This window comes from Chiloscyllium plagiosum, unplaced genomic scaffold (genome assembly GCF_037043375.1).
Source record: "Chiloscyllium plagiosum isolate Xiang-an unplaced genomic scaffold, Cpla_swu_hap1 HiC_scaffold_19, whole genome shotgun sequence".
Lineage (NCBI taxonomy): Eukaryota > Metazoa > Chordata > Chondrichthyes > Orectolobiformes > Hemiscylliidae > Chiloscyllium > Chiloscyllium plagiosum.
This window is the reverse complement of record NW_028270157.1, coordinates 19,090,059-19,103,627: the sequence shown is the minus strand read 5'-3', so window position 1 is coordinate 19,103,627 and position 13,569 is coordinate 19,090,059. Positions and strand designations below refer to the sequence as shown.

The 13,569-nt window shown below is 43.3% G+C and overlaps 1 protein-coding gene across 3 annotated transcripts in view; it reads left to right on the top strand.

Moving 5' to 3' along the window:
* Positions 1–13,569, top strand: part of tspan11 (tetraspanin 11) — a 73,258-nt gene that overhangs the window by 40,773 nt on the left and 18,916 nt on the right. For all 3 annotated transcript variants that reach the window (XM_043709832.2, XM_043709831.2, XM_087996894.1), the window contains 2 exons: positions 3,796–3,900; positions 7,346–7,504. In XM_043709832.2, coding sequence (XP_043565767.1) covers positions 3,796–3,900; positions 7,346–7,504 — 264 coding nt within the window. The remainder of the gene's footprint in view (positions 1–3,795; positions 3,901–7,345; positions 7,505–13,569) is intronic.

Genomic DNA, 13,569 nt, shown 5'->3' with positions numbered 1-13,569 from the left:
TTTGTCTCTCTGAAGATAACTTCAGGGCACTTACTTTGCAAATGTTGGTCTCAAATGATCACTCCTGCAAATTCCTTTGTGCTGGTAACTTTTAACCCAAAGTGTGCTCATTCTTCCAGAAACTTCTCCGACACTCAGCCAGTGAATTGACCAAACCTGATCACAATGTTCAGTCCCAACTAATGGAGTTTACTGGTAAACAACTCCCAAATGTTTATACCAAGTCGTAAACAGTCACATACCATGGTCAATATAAGGTGCCAGTTTGTCTAACAGACTAACACAAAACCTCCCACATTTAGTCAATACAGGAAACTGCAGGTTACAGGTTACAGGACAGGTCACAACATGTCCTGGCTGCAGTTTTAATTGAGGTCAGAGTTCAAGCTAACTTGACCAAAGTTCCCAGCATGCTTGATAAAAGCTCTTAACCAGTCTTGTAGTCACTTCTCCTGATGGCCAGCTGACCACAAACTTTTATCAGAATTTTAGAGATGGTATTCTGGAGCAGTATTCATTGGTAATTGGAGAAGTAATGGGTTAGTAAATTAACATTTTAACGGGATATGTTGTACAAATATCTCAGTTGGTTTAGTCGATGAAATAGTGGAGAGGTTGGATGAGTGTCACATAATTGATGTGAGTACGGACTTTCAATGGCATTTGACATAGCATGTGGATGTGACACAGGCAAGTCCAGCAATTGTTGTCTGTTCCTAATTATTATGGAACTGAATGGTTTGCCAAACCAATGCAGAGGGCAGTGAAGAATTGATCACAGTTCTGTAACATGTTGGTCAGCGTGGGTAAAAATGGCAGATTTCCAACATCAATAATAACGTAGAGGCATTAGCAGTTGGAATTTTACCACAGCTGCAGCTGCTGTGTTCCTCCAGCACTTTCTGCTTTCATTACCTCTGGAGTCCACCTTGCAGAAAATTAAAGCCAAGTTTTAAAGCGTAATGGAAGCAGGAATACAATGTTAGCTCAGGGAGAGAAAGAAGAGTTACTTTTCAGATGGGAAATAAGTGCACAGAAACAGAGAGCTCCAGGAACTCAGACGCATAAATAGTTGAAAGTCGGAGACCAATTTGAGAGGTTTGTTTAAAAGGTTATCTTAGATATTGGCTTTATCAATTGAGCCGTAGCATACAAAAGTAGAGAGGTCATACTAAATCGTTATAAAACAGTTGTAAGGCCCCAGTTGGGGTATTGCATTTGATTTTGGATACCACACATTAGGAGAGATGTCACTGCCTTAGAATGGATGCATGTTGCGATCCCAGACCATAATACCAAATTATGTTTCAGAGAAACATAGAAGCTAGCAGCAGGAGTCAGCCATTTAACGCTTTGAGGCTGCTCTGCCTTTCAGTGTTACCATGGCTGATCATCTATCTCAATACCATTTTCCTGCTTTCTCCCCAGACACCTTGATGTGATCAAAATATAGAGTTGAAACTTTATTGCTGGAACAGCACAGCAGGTCAGGCAGCATCCAGGGAACAGGAGATTTGATGTTTCGGGCACAGGCCCTTCCTCAGGAATGGCATTCCTGAGGAAGGGCCTGTGCCCGAAACGTCGAATCTCCTGTTCCCTGGATGCTGCCTGACCTGCTGTGCTGTTCCAGCAATAAAGTTTCAACTTTGATCTCCAGCATCTGCAGACCTCACTTTCTCCTCAAAATATAGAGACTTGTTAGTGTCTTTCTTGAATATACTCAGTGATGTGATTCTGCACAGGCTTCTGTGGTAGAGAATTCCATAAGTTGATCACCCTCTGGGTGAAGAAATGTTTCCTCATCTCAGTCCTAAATGGTCTATCATGTATCCTAGGGCTAGGGGAAAACACCCTCCCTGAATCTCATCTGAACCACCCTGTTAGAATTGTATACGTTTCAATCAGATTCTCTCACATTCTTCTAAGCTCTAGTCAATACAGACACATTTGAACCAATCTCTCCTCATAGGACTGTCCAGCTTTCCCCAGTATCAGTAAAGTGAACCTCCACTACATTCCCATCTTGACATGTGTATCTTTTTTTGTCTGACATAGACTTTAAGATCTGGATGTTTTTCTAACCTTTTGGTTTTCTTTTTCTGCTGTATTGGTTTTGAGATTCTGGGTTTGTAACCAAGATGGCTCTGGAAAATAGCAACTTTGTACACTTTTTACTGTACTCATGTATTACTACACTTTAATTATATGTTACAATAAAAATCTAATTATTCTAATTCTTCAGTAGGGAAAGCAAAATAATCTGGTTATGGATCAGTAATCTTTATTTTTAAGGTAGGAAATGTGTGAGAACCAGGGGACTTGGACAATAAAGCCACACAATTCCATGGTTTTGAATTAGCTGCAACATTTTTTACTGTACCAGTTAGAAAAGTAACACAGTCTACAATAAATGTACAACTTATTTCTAATACCCAGAATTAACGTGCAGTAAATATGGATGACAGACTGTGATCCATCACCAACAGAGCACATCAAAAAGCAAATGTGATCAAGGCAGTTCCAACAGATTTGTTAACCATTTTCCCCAGATGTTAATCATACAGTGCATGAGCAGGATTGCTAAAAGCACAGCTTACCAGGGAGTCTACATCTCACTCCATCTCACATACTCACTGATTTTTCCACTGCCTGTAACTAATAAACTCCTCAACTGTGCTCTTTGAACTGTCCGAATGAAAACCTTGTGACTAGTCCCAGTCTTATTTTTAAGCAGGATTGCCTGAAACTGATACATTTTGGAACCACCAAATGTTGTATTCCTTTGGAATGTGCTTGTGCCTTGAACATTGCATTCTCTCAGATTGTTGACTTACAGCACAACCTGCTTATAAGACCATAAGACATAGGAGTGGAAGTAAGGCCATTCGGCCCATCGAGTCCACTCCGCCATTCAATCATGGCTGATGGGCATTTCAACTCCACTTACCCGCATTCTCCCCGTAGCCTTTAATTCCTTGTGACATCAAGAATTTATCAATCTCTGCCTTGAAGACATTTAGCATCCCGGCCTCCACTGCACTCCGCGGCAATGAATTCCACAGGCCCACCACTCTCTGGCTGAAGAAATGTCTCCGCATTTCTGTTCTGAATATACCCCCCTCTAATTCTAAGGCTGTGTCCACGGGTCCTAGTCTCCTCGCCTAACGGAAACAATTTTCTAGTGTCCACCCTTTCCAAGCCATGTATTATCTTGTAAGTTTCTATTAGATCTCCCCTTATGATCAAAGAAAGGTTCATCCCAATGCAGTGTTACAGGAATGGTATCCAGAATGGGGGTGGGGGGGTGGTAGGTGAGGAGGCTGTAAGATAGAGAGACTGGAGAGGCTGCAGTTATTCTTCTTACAGAAGGAGGACATTAAGCAGAGGGGTTTAAAATCACAAAGGGTTTTTATTGAGTGAAGAGGGAGAAAATATTTCCAAGCCAATGAGGTGGCTCTAATTTCAGGTGATTGTTAAAGGATAAGATGTGGATACCTTTCTTTTACACAGTGTGCATTATCTGATAGGCTGGTAGAAGGGGAGTCAATAGTGAGTTTGAAAACGTAATCAAAAAAGTACTTGAAGGGTGGAGATTGTACAGCTGTGGGGAAGGTTCAAGGGGATTTGATGGGGAGTGGGGCGGAGGTGGCATAACCTGAGATTTCTTTCAAAGGGCAGCAGGGGGCACGATAGGCCGAATAGCTTCCTGTATCGTTCGATGATTCTCATTGCAATCAATGGGAAAATCTTTCTCCTTGTAGCTTTTGACTTTTTTTTGTTGTTGTTTGTGTACAGTTAAATGAAGAGCTGAAGCAGAACCTGAACAAAACGATGATGGAGAATTATGCACGGCCTGGGGAGGAGGTGGTTACCTATTCCATCGACCAGCTCCAGCAAGACGTACGGAATTAACCTTTGGGGGCTTTCCTTCTTCTGGGTGGGCCCCTGTGATCTTTAGATGGCTCATATTCGATATGTAATTGAATACTGAGAAGATTATCACTATCAGCAGGGACCTTAGTTAAGAATGCATTACTGAATTAATCACTGCGCACCAAAAAAAAATTACCTGGTCATTTTCTTTCATCTTTATGGGATGTATATGTCATTGGCTGGGCCAGTATTTATTGCGCATCTCTAGTTGCCCTTGAGAACGTGGTGGTGAACTGCCATCTTGTGCAGTCCATGTGCTGCAGTTGGACCCACAAAGCCATTAGGGAGGGAGTTCCAGGATTATATTAGCGTGATTGTAGATGACATCTAAATTGGTGGTATGGTGGACAGTGAAGAAGATTATCTCAAAATACACCAGAACCTTGATCAGATGGGGTGAGGATTGACAGATGGAGCTTAACTTAGATACATGTGAGGTGCTGCATTTTGGAAAGGTAAATCAGGGCAGGGCTTACACAGGAAATGGTTGGACTATGGGGAGTGTTGCTGAACAAAGAGACCTAAGGGTGCAGGTTCATTGTTCCTTGAAAGTGGAGTCGCAGGTAGACAGGGTGGTGAAGAGGGAGTTTGGTAAGCTTGCCTTCATTGGTCAGTGCATTGAGTCTGGAAGTTATGGCATCATGTTGCAGCTGTACAGAACATTGGGGAGACCAATTTGGAATACTGCATTCATCTCTAGTCTCTCTCATATAGGAAAGATGTTGATAAACTTGAAAGGGTTGGAGGGTTTGAGCGATAGGGAGAGGCTGAATAGGTTGGGGCTATTTTTCCCTGGAGCATTGGAGGCTGAAGGCTGACTTTATAAAGGTTTATAATATCATGAAGGGCATGAATAGGGTAAATAGATAAGGTATGTTCTGCAAGCTCGGGGAGTCCAAATATAGAGGGCATAGGTTTAAGGTGAGAGGGGCGAGTTTTAAAAGGGACCTATGGGGTAACTGTTTCACGCAGAGGGTGGAACGAGCTGCCAAACGATGTGGTGGAGGCTGGTACAATTACAACATTTAAAAGGCATCTGGATGGGTACATAAATAGGAAGGGTTTAGAGGGATATGGGCCAAGTTCTGGCAAATGGGACTCGAACAGTTGAGGATATCTGGTTGGCACAGATGCATTCATAGAATCCCTACAGTGTAGAAACAGGCCCACCAAGTGTCCTATTCAAACCCACCTCCCTCCCTATCCCTGCATTTCCCATGACCAATCCCCCTAACCTACACATCTTTGAACTGTAGGAGGAAACTCACCCAGACACAGGGAGAATGTGCAAACTCCACACAGACAGTGGAATTGAACCTGGGTCCCTGGTGTTGTGAGGCAACAGTGCTAACCATTGAGCCACCGTGCCATCCCAAGTTGGATTGAAGGGTCTGTTTCCATGCTATCCAATTCTATGACTCTATAGATATATTTTCAGGTCGGGATGGTGAATGGATTAGAGAAGAACTTGCAGATGATGGTGTTCTACATTGTTGTTTGTGGGAGCTTCCTGTGCTCAGGTGAGCTGCTGTATCTCATGCAGTTCAATTGCCCAATCAAAGAGTATTTCATTGATCTATAAAATGCTTTGTGACATTTAGAAGCACCATCTAAATGTCGGTTTTTCTTTTTGGTTTCAGAAAATATAATAGATTGTTTATTTTGTATAAAAGGCCTATTTTCTATTTTGCTGAGAAGAATTTTGCATTTTGTTTTAACTGCAGTACAATATGAGACTCTGAGGTGGTTAACAACAACACCTCACATTTGTGTGGTACCTTTAACATTCTTGTCCACAAAGTGGATTTTTAAGAATGTTTTCATTGGATGTGGGCATCACAGGCAAGGCCAGCGCCTGCTGCCCATGTCCACCTTTCTATATTCACTCGTGGGATGTGGGCATTGTTGGCTTGCCAATATTTATTGTCCATCCCTAGTTACCCTCAAGATGGTGGTGGTGAGCTGCCTTCTTGAACCGCTGCAGTCCACCTGCTGTAGGTTGATCCACAATGCCATTAGAGAGGGAGTTCCAGGTTTTTGACCCAGTGACAGCGAAGGAATGGTGTCAAGATTTTCACCACCACCAGGATGGCAATGTCTTGGTGGTATCCTTGAAGGTGGTGGTGTTCTGTGTACCTGGTGCCCTTGTCCTTCCAGATTGAAGTGTTGTGTGTTTGGAAGGTGCTGTCTAAGGATATTTGGTGAATTTCTGCAGTGCGTCTTGTACATAGTACACACTGCTGCTACTGAGTGTCGGTGGTGGAGGAAGAGGATTCTTGTGGATGTGGTGCCAATCAAGTGGGCTGCTTTGTCCTGGATGATGTCAAGCTTTTTGAGTGATTTTCGCAGCTGCACTTATCCAGGCAAGTGGAGAGTATTCCATCACACTCCTGAGTTGTAGATGGTGGCCAGGCCTTGCAGAGTCAGGAGGTGAGTTACTCGCTGCAGTATTCCTAGCCTCTGACCTGCTCTTGTAGACACTGTGTTTACATGACAAGTCCAGTTGATTTTCAGGTCAATGGTAACTCCCAGGATGTTGATAGTGGGGGATTCAGTGATGATAACATTCATTGAATGGTAAGGGACGTGAAGGGTAGATCGTCTGTTATTGGAGACGGTTGTTGTTTGGTGTTTGTGTGGTGTATTTTGGCCTGAGGGTCTTGTAACGCCATTTCAGAGGGCAGTTAATTATCAACCACATTGCTGTGGGTCTGGAGTTACACGTAGGCCAGAGCAGGTAAGCTCAGAGGATTTCTCTCTCTTGAGGATGTTCATAAACCAGCTGCATTTTTACAACAATGGATGATAGTTTTATAGTCCCTGTATGCTAAGGCAAGCTTTCAATTCCAGATGGCAGAAGTGGGTACTGCAGATGCTGGAGGCTAGAGTCAAGATTAGAGTGGTGCTGGAAAAGCACAGCAGGTCAGGCAGCATCCGAGAAGCAGGAAAATCGATGTTTCGGGCAGAAGCCCTTCATCAACTCCAGATGTTAATTTTTAAAATTCTCACCCTATTTAGTTTGATTCGAACCGATGTCCTTAGATCATTAGTCAGGGTGAGTGAATTGCTAGTCAAGGAACATGGCCATTATGCTTACCAATGCCTACTGTTGAGAGGCTGTTTTCCCTGCCTGGGGAGACAAGAACAAAGACTTAGAATTTGTCTAAGACTAAGATTAAGCCTGAAAACCAGTATTTGTTGCCGATTGCCCTTGAACTGAGTGACTCGCTCAGCTTTTGGAGATGGACAGATTTTAATTAACAAAAAGGATTGAAGGGTTCTGGAGAGCAGGCAGGAAGGTGGGTTTGAGGCCAAGATAGGACCAGCCACGATCGGATAGCATAGCGAAGCAGGCTGAATGTCCTACTCCTGCTCCTCGTTCTTATGTTCGCGTATTCTTGTGTCCTTACAGTTCAAGTGCTGCGGCAGCAACAGTTCCGCTGACTGGCAGCACAGTGCTTACATCCTCTCCCCTACATCAGGTAACAGACTCGTACCTGACAGCTGCTGTAAGACAGTCACTGAGGCCTGTGGCCGGAGAGACCATCCATCAAATATCTACAAGGTGGAGGTAAGCAAAATATTGCCACCTACGACTTTCAGCTTTGGAAATGAGATCACAGTGATGGGCAATGTTACAGAGGGGATTGTTGCGACTGAGAGTTTACAGTGATAATTTGATTCCACTTTGACTCCTTACCCCACCCCCTTCACCAGAGGGACCCAACACTGTGGACTGCAGGCCACAGACAATGCCTCAGTAACTGCATTATTCAGCAAGAATGCTACAGCACTGGTTTCAAATCCTTCCCTGCTCTCACCCATTCCTATCTCTCCAAACTCCCCAGCCTCATGACCCTCCTAGATCTCTGCATCCCTCCAATTCTGGACTCCTTTGGAGTGTTGTTGGTAAATCATTACAATGAATTTATAGAAGCATTGGAATGTATACAATTAGAAATGATCTACTTATGATCTATTAATCTACTGGAAATTGTCTATTAATCTCAACACTCAGAAACAGAATGCCATGAGTGTAATGTTCTGGGCAATGTTCCTTGTTTGATCAGTTTTTAATCTTTTATCTTTCGTACTTGATGTTTGACTGATATATGTGCGTCGTTTTCTCCTCCTTGTGGTTTGTTCTTTTTGATATTTCACGTTTCTAACTTACTACTCTGTGCTTGAATACTTCTCTATTTGACCTGCCTTTTTACAATCTGTTTTGATGTGGGGATGCCGGTGTTGGACTAAGGTGGACAAGGTCAGAGGTCACACGACACCAGGTTACAGTTCGACAGGTTTATATGAAATCACAAACCTTCAGAGCTCCTTTGTCAGGTGACAAAGAGGCAGCGCTCCGAAAGCTTGTGATTTCAAATGAACCTGTTGGACTATAATCTGGTGTCATGTGTCTCCTGACTCGATCTGATTTGAAAAGCCTTGGTCAATATTGTTGTCATGGTTCCCAACTCTGTTACCAAAGCTAAGGTTTTGGAGCACGGCAGCACCTCATCAGGCTGACCTTGCCTGTACCTACAGTCTGGCGAAACTGAAGTGTTGTCATTTTGTAAATCCCACCAGCATTGTCAAACATCAGCCGTCCAGAGCACCTTGACTGGGAAGGGTATGGGGGCAGATGTACAAGGGTATTGAGAGGTTTGGGTGATGAGGAAAGATTGGATAGACTGTGGTTGATTTCTTTCATCAGAGGAGGCTGAGGGGTGGCTTAATCGAGATGTATAAAATTAAGACATTCTGTGTAGAGTATAGGGATGACTTTGGCAGAGGGACCAATGACCCCTGGATATAATTGGTCAAAGAATTAGAGGGAAGATGGGTGTTGTGGTATAATTTGATGAGGAAACATGCTACAGGTACACAGTCCGTTATCTGAAATCCTTGGGACCAGTTGTTTTTCGGAATTTTCCAGGTTTCGGAATAAATGATATTTTCACGGTGAAATAAAAAGAATTACCTAACAGCAGACCCATGTGTGGATAGTACGAGCGCTGAGACACAATTGACACCTGCCAGTGCTGGGCCAGACCACCATGTCACATCTGAGAGATGGGGTTCGAGTGGGGATGGAGTTGGGTCACCTGATCGTGCCAAAATGACACTCCACAATCCACGAAAAAGGTTTTGGATTTTGGAGCTTTTCAGATTTTGGATAAAGGATTGTGTACCTGTAACGGGCAAGTGACTGGGATGTAGAGTGTGCAGCAAGCAGTGATTGTCTGCAGCATGTAGCGAGCTGTGCTTTTCTGTCATGATACTGGTTGAGTCTCATTGATAAACCTGTCTGCTGAGCTCAGCTGTAACAGACCTTCACATAAACAGAACCGACACCAGTTTACCAGTCCTGCTGTGAGATTAATAAGTTTGTGTTGGTAAACACTGTGATGAAGTTACCTAATATATTATTACTGCTGAGCACTCGGGTTCTCAAGTGGAGCAATGATCCCAGAAGCACAGGCGTCTTACGGTGCAGAAAGAGGCTATTCAGCCCATCGGCCCTGCACTGACTGAGTATAATAACCAGTGTCAATCTCCTGCATTTTCCCCCATATCCTTGTACTTTATTTTTAACCATATAATCATCCAAAGCCCTCTTGAATGATTCAATTAAACCTGCTTCCTTGGCAGTGCATTCCATACTCTACCTAGTCAAAGAGTAGGAAAGTTTCTGTTCCTCAAATCATCATTGCTTCTTTTGCAAATCATTTTATGCCTTCTCCTACTTATTTTCTTTTATGAGCCTGTCTACATTATCCAGCCCAAGCCCAAACTTGGAAACCTCTATCAGAACACCTCTTGGCCTTCTTCTTTCCAAGTTAAGCAGTCCCAATTCATAGAGTCATACAGCACGGAAACAGACCCTTCAATCCAACCAGTCCATGCCGACCATAATTCCAAACTAGGCTTGCCCCACCTGCCTGCACTTGGCCCATATCCCTCAAACATTTCTTATTCATGGACTTATCTAAGTTCTTCAGTCTGTCCTCATAACTCAAGTTTCTCATCCCTGCACGCATTCTTGGAACATGTTTGTATACCTCGGTGGCACCAGACCATGTTTCTTGTTGGATACCTCCTACAATGTAACACTCAGGACTGTATACAGAACTCCAGCTGAGATCAAACTCGTGTCTTATACAAGTTCAGCACCACTTCCTCACTCTTGTCCTCCATGCCCCTATTAGTTAAGCCAAGGACACTGTATGCTTGATTATCTTTTCTCTCCATGCACCTTCAATGATTTGTACACCCAGGTCCAATTGTTTCTCCACCCCCTATTTTATATTATTTTCAATGTTCCTCCTATCAGACTGCATTACCCTGAAATTCTCTGTATTAACTTCATCTGTCCTCCATCTGCCCATGCTGTGTAATGCTAATTGCGTCTCATTTCACATTATCACTCTGGGACCAGCTAGCACAGGGATTGAACCCTTACATTTCACCGTCCAGCCAGTTGAGCTAACTGATCTTCAAATCTTCTGAGTCCTCTGTTTATTTGTTTGAACGTAGCAGTGGTCACTGATTGCACAGGGTCCTACACAGCACTGGAGTCAACCGACAGCTGCACTGTGCACCATGCAGAGTCATTTTCCTTTACAATTACTGAAATGAGATGGAAACATGTTAGTGATTTTTAATGCACCATTCAAGTGGTAATAGGAGACAAGAGAATTTACTGAAGTGAGTGTTTTAATCTGCTGGACCATATTGAACATAACTGTTGTCTCTCTAAAAGGCTGGGAAGTGTTCTAAAGGAAATAAACACAACAGATCACGACCTGGAGCCCGAAGAGGTTTGTGACGCACGAGATAAAATCATTCAAGATGTTGATGAGAAGCTTGTAAAGCACAAATTGAATAATGATTACAAGCAATATTTTGTTTTTGAAATTACTGGATTAATAACACAGAGATGGGGACTAATTCAGATATCTGGATTGTCAGGCCGTCAGAGACGGGCTCAGAGGCAGGAAATCAGGAAAATGAGGACATCTCCAGTGCCAGAAACAACATTGACGTGAAGGCAGGCTGTCAATAACACTATCAATTCACAAATTGCCAATAGATACTGTTGTGGCACAGTGTTAGTGTCCCTACCTCTGATCAAGAGCCCCTGGTTCAAGCCCCACCTGCTGCAGAGGTGTTAGAAACACATCTGAACAGGTTGGTTAAAAATATCCCCACCAATTAGCCGCCATTTTCCCCTCAGGGCTGCCATTTTCCCAGCTGCACAGGGCCCTGCTGTGCGTGGGGGCTGCCATCTGCAAATAGATGGTTTCCCACTGGGAGTGGAGGCCTGAGTTTCCGAATGCTCCATTTGCTGGAGAGGGATGCTCTGTAGCAGCTGACGGAATACCCCCACCCAGGACAAAGTCCGCAGTGCACTGAATCTGGTGCTGCCAAGGGAGGGGTAACCCCTCTGAGTACCACGGGTGGTCTATCTGAGCCCACGGGCACAAAAATACACTTGTTACTCCGCCCGTGAAGATTGGATTAGATTACCTACAGAATGGAAACAGGCCCTTTAGCCCAACAAGTCCACACCAGCCCTCCGAAGAGCAACCCACCAAGACCCATTCCCCTACCCTATATTTACCCCTGACTTATGCACCTAACAGTAGGGGCAATTTAGCATGGCCAATTCACCTGACCTGCACATATTTGGATTGTAGGAGGAAACCCACACATACACAGGGAGAATGTGCAAACTCAACACAAACAGTTACCCGAGGCTGGAATTGAACCTGGGTCACTGGCGCCGTGAGGCAGTAGTGCTAACCACTGAGCCACCGTGCCGTCCGTAATTGAAAATTGGAGCCACTCTCTTCTTTTTCCTTCACAGCCTCAGCAATGGTCACCCCATATCGGGACTGCGGCCTTTGGCCTGAGAGCTGCTGAGCCTCTGAATGGCTCCATAACTCCCAGAGTGAGGCAGCCATGTTTGTTGAACAGTAGGCCCAGGAACACCTTTCTGCTGGCTGTGACAGTATGCCCATTGCCCTCCAGCACGCCATCTACTTTGTCCTTCTGAAATTGTGGCGCCATATTCAACCCCCACACAACAGCTCGGAATCTAGATTCAATTGTTCTTAAAATTCTGGAATGAGAAAGCAACTTATCTCAGTGATGCTGACCACAAAGTTACCAACCGCTGCTATCTTAATTCACTATGGAGAGAAAAATGTTATCCATAGCCCTTCCAGTCTATGTGTGGCCTCAGGTCGACAGAAATATGAGTGATTCTTAAAATGGCCACTCAAGTTCATAAAGTCATAAAAATTTAGAAGCAGGAGTAGGCCGTTTGGCCCTTTAAGCCTACTCTGACATTGAATAAAATTGTGGCTGATGGGTGTGTCACTTTCCTGCCCATTCCCCAGAATCCTTGATTCCTTTGTCAAACACAACTCTAACTCAGACTTGAATATATTCAGTATTTAAGAAGGTGCTAAGAGTAATGGAGAATGACAGAGATAGTAAGAGAGAGCTGGACAGTAAAGTAGACAGCTCAGAGAGCAACCCACCTACAATTTCATTAGCCAGTGCTGAGATACTGGGACAGGAGCTATTCTCATACTTAGAGGAAGGACAACAGAAAGATTTAGTAAGACTACTTAGGAAATACCAGAAAGTCATGCCTGATGTATTTATTAGATTTCTTTGTGGAATTGTTAGATTAACCCAACGATATAATATATTCAAAGTTCCATTTACTAAGGTACTGCACATTAGGCTATTTAATAAGATAAGATCTCATGTTGTCAGGAGTGATATATTGCCTTGGATGGAGGATTAGCTAACTAAAGAAGGTACAGTTGTGATAAGGGAAGCATTTTCAAGATGGCAACTTGTAATTGGTGGAATGCCAAAGGGATCAATGCTAGGGCCACAATTATTTACAGTGTATCTTAATAATTTGGATGACAAAAGTAAATGCACTATTGGCAAGTCTGCAGATGGCAAAAAGTAGATTAGATTAGATTAGATTCCCTACAGGATTCCCTGCAGTAGATGGGGAGTATTGACACACAGAGTCTTGGAGGAATATAGACATGTTAACTGAGTAGCAAAAACTTGGCAAGTTGAATATAATGTGAGAAAATTTAAGGTTCTGCACTTTGGCATGAAGAATTAAAAAGATGAATATTATTTAAATGGAGGAAGACAGCAGAAACCCACAGCACAAAGGGATTTGAGGGTTCACATGCGTGAATCACAAAAAGCTGGAATCCAGGTTCAGTCGGTCACAGAGCAGGCAAATCGAATGTTAACCTTTACACCGGGTAGAAGATTGTATCGATAGAGTTAGCAGTGTTCCAATTCCTTACTAAGGTCGATGTATTGAAGTACTACAGGCAAGTGCTAATTGCATTACTATTGAAGTACTACAGGCAAGTACTAATTGCATTAAGAGATGTCAGTTTTTGTTACACCAAATGAGTTAAATCTATGCTAGGTCATAAATTTACAAATGCCCCAGCTGTATTCCAGAGGCTTTTGAATCAAGTTATAATTGGTGTGTCGAAGAGACTGGATTATCTAGACTGTGTACTAATGTACAGTAATACCCAAGGAAATATGTGTAACACAATCAGAACTCTTATTTAAGCAGTT